Source organism: Etheostoma cragini, chromosome 15, assembly GCF_013103735.1.
Source record: "Etheostoma cragini isolate CJK2018 chromosome 15, CSU_Ecrag_1.0, whole genome shotgun sequence".
Lineage (NCBI taxonomy): Eukaryota > Metazoa > Chordata > Actinopteri > Perciformes > Percidae > Etheostoma > Etheostoma cragini.
The window spans coordinates 770,036-773,269 of NC_048421.1; the positions used below are offsets into that span (position 1 = coordinate 770,036).

A 3,234-nucleotide genomic window follows, 5' to 3' on the forward strand; every position below is an offset into this window, starting at 1 on the left:
AACATAGGGGGGTGTATACTTATGCCCCTGTATTTTAACATAGGGGGCTGTATACTTATGCCCCTGTATTTTAACATAAATCATTTTATTTTTCATCTTCGTAATTGTATTTTATTTTTTAAAATATTTCTATTTAAGTTTTTATATGTTTTAATTACCTTTTAATCGTGTTATTTTAACCAAAGGGGAAATTGTATTTCAATGCTTTTAATCCCACATTTTACTGATTATACATTTAATGAAGCACCATTTTTGATGCAAAACTAATACTTACGGTAACAGAGTATTTTTACAGTGCAGTATAGTTATTATTATTATTAGTATTATCAGTAGTAGTAGTAGTATTAGTAGGAGTGCAGCAGAGTATCCGAGTACCCCAGCTCTGACTGATGCTAACCCGTTAGCATTGTTTACAGCAGAGCGCAGAGCAGCAACCCTCCCCCACCCGGCTTATCCAGCCTCTGCGACCTGACATGCTAGCCAGCTATCCGCTGTAAAAGCGACCATAGATCCTTAAAATACCGCTGAACACAGAGGGCATCCTGGATGAGACATATCCATCCAAAAAACACAAGAAACGGCCTTTATGGGACGCTTGTTCGCTGGACGTTACGACGCGATGGGCAGCAGCTAGCGAGCAGTCCAAAGCTAGCTGCAGCTAGCTGGTCGGCTAGCCGGGGTAGGAGCTCCGCAGACCCGCATTTAACTCGTTTTTTGGGGCCTTTTTAAAGCTAGTTTCCGTGCCATGTCACCTTTAATTTAACCGATATTTTTTTGTATGTGTGTTGAGTTAAGTTACCAAGGGAACGGCTTTCTTTTTGGGATATGTAGGTCAGTGGATAACCGATGCTAGTTATGTGGGTCATCATCGCGTTGACCTGTTAGCAGGAACAGCTGGTTAGCACGGCAGCTAGCTGGCCGAGGATACTTTTATTATTTATTTATCAGTCAGTTAAAACAAAAAAGGCAATACGTACACGTGCTTGTGTTGGCGAGGATTACCCTGCAGATTGTGTAGGTTAGCATAGCATCGAGTGGAGCATTTTAATTGTTCATATTTTGGAGTCTTCGCTGACCATCTTCGGCTAACGTAGCTAGCTTAGCTGTTAGCTAAGTTAACCGAGCAGCTTCACTGATTAACCAGGTAAGTGCCATCTAATCGGGGACTCAGCTCGCTGGGTTAAGGTGTGGGAATTAACTCCATTTAGGGCTCGTGTTTCATGAATTCAGGTATCCAGGTTCTGGGTTCAACTTTGGGGGAAACATAATACACATATCGGGCCTGGGGGGTGGGTCGTCCTCCATAAAACTACAAAAAAGTTGAATTTCCTGCTTTCTGGTGACTTTTTATGCAACAATCTATGGTGCAAAATGCCTTTAATTCTGTAAAGGAAATTAATAATTATCTCCCGTATTGTTTAAAACTTTCTGCACATTCAAAACATCACACGTGTTCCCGGATGGTTTTTTTTATTTATTTTTTTTAGGAATCCTGTACATCAACAACAAATCTGTCGGGAAATGAGACCTTGTAAATTTTTTTAAATCTACATAAATCTCTATTATGTCCACTTCCTGTTGTTGTTTTTTAATGCAGCAAAGTAGACGAAGTTCTCGTTTTTCCGTACATGTTTTAAGCCCATGAACGGTTATTTTCACCTCTTTTTTTTTGGGGGGGGGGGGGGATGTCTTTCATGTTTTTGGGGGGGGGGGACACATCGTGGGAGTATACACTGCAAATATTTTTAACTACTGATTACTGACATTAAGACTTGAATGAATTCTTACGTTTAAACATGCAAATGTATAATTTTCATGCCAATTTGCATACATTTCCATAACAAACATTGGCCAGGGTTAAAATAATTATTACATTTTGTTGACATGTTGGTCTCAAAAGGTCTTTGCAGAGGGGCTTTTGGATTATTTACTAAAGAAAAATAATTTTTTCTGCGTGTTTGAATGAATAAAATGTTAATATCAGGCGGCGCTTTAATAAGGAACCTTGATTGGAAAAAGGATTTCTTCTTTTTATACAACATACTGAGATAGAGTCATGAAAAAATAGGTTGTCACATGAAATTTTAGAGAGTATAAAACACTAATTGTGTTTTTCGGGTCTATATGTTAAGGAAGTGCGTGAATGCGCGCTTTAATGTCCATCGCAGGTTTTAAAATGCTCGTTTGTGTGATTAAGAGCCCAAAACATTGAGTTTACTATCGAATGAGACAAAGAGAAGCAGCACATCCTCACAGTTGTTAGAATATATATTATATTAGAAGCATAAATGTTTGATTATGTGTTCGACTATTAAAAAAACTGCAGATTAAATCTGCCGTAGCAGTACTGTCGGCGTATTTCACCAAGAAGGTTGAACCAGGTCGTTGGTTATAAATCTATCTTCCTTTTTACACATGCGCCCTTATTCCCCAAATAAATGTGAAATGTAAATCCATTATTTAGAAAAATAATAGCAACCAAAAACGAGGACAAAACATTTTAGTACTGCAAAAAAAAAAAAAAAAACTTCTTTAATGACGCTGGAAGTGATGACGAACGTTTTCTCCCCTCGCAGGACTGCACGGGGTCATGCTGAGCGAGGCGGCGTGCTTCCTCCGTGCCTAGCCGGGGCGCAGCGTGGATAGTTTTCGGGGGGGTTTGGCGAGCGGGGGGGGCATGGCATTTCACGGCGCCGGCCGGCAGACCGTGTGCGGAGACCTGTTCCCGGGCTCGGAGCTGGGCCACAAGTACTTCTGTGTGAACTCGTCCTGCGGAGCCCCCTCCACCGGCCTCAGCGCCACGCCGTGCCTGACCGGACCCACCGCCCCGGCCGGGACCCCGCGCCACCCCACGGCTCTCGGGGGGAGCGCCGGCGGGGGGGCGGCGGTGCCTCAGCCCTACAGCAACCCGGCCAGCGAGGTGCCCAGCCCGGCGGAGATGGAGCCCGACCGCCCCATCGGTTATGGAGCGTTTGGTGTAGTCTGGTAAATATGGATTATAAATAAAGGTCTCTCTATTAGTCTCCATGAGGAGACTTCTGTTGTAAGCACTGAGTAACGTCACTGCCAGACACACAACAGACACGCAACAGACACGCAACAGGCACACAAAGGACACACAACAGACACACAACAGACACGCAACAGGCACGCAACAGGCACGCAACAGACACGCAACAGACACGCAACAGACACGCAACCGGCACGCAACAGGCACGCAACAGACACGCAACA

The 3,234-nt window shown here is 43.5% G+C and overlaps 2 protein-coding genes and 1 long non-coding RNA gene across 3 annotated transcripts in view; 2 read left to right on the top strand and 1 right to left on the bottom strand.

Moving 5' to 3' along the window:
* The window catches only part of LOC117958237, an 859,617-nt gene that overhangs the window by 698,313 nt on the left and 158,070 nt on the right, over positions 1-3,234 (bottom strand). The window lies entirely within an intron of this gene.
* The window catches only part of LOC117958309, a 21,601-nt gene that overhangs the window by 2,810 nt on the left and 15,557 nt on the right, over positions 1-3,234 (top strand). The gene's annotated exons all lie outside the window — the stretch shown is intronic.
* Positions 386-3,005, top strand: LOC117958288 (serine/threonine-protein kinase NLK2-like). Its single transcript, XM_034894617.1, has 2 exons — positions 386-1,144; positions 2,577-3,005. The coding sequence occupies exon 2, from the start codon at positions 2,678-2,680 to the stop codon at positions 2,987-2,989; it is 312 nt and encodes a 103-aa protein (XP_034750508.1). The 5' UTR covers positions 386-1,144; positions 2,577-2,677; the 3' UTR covers positions 2,990-3,005.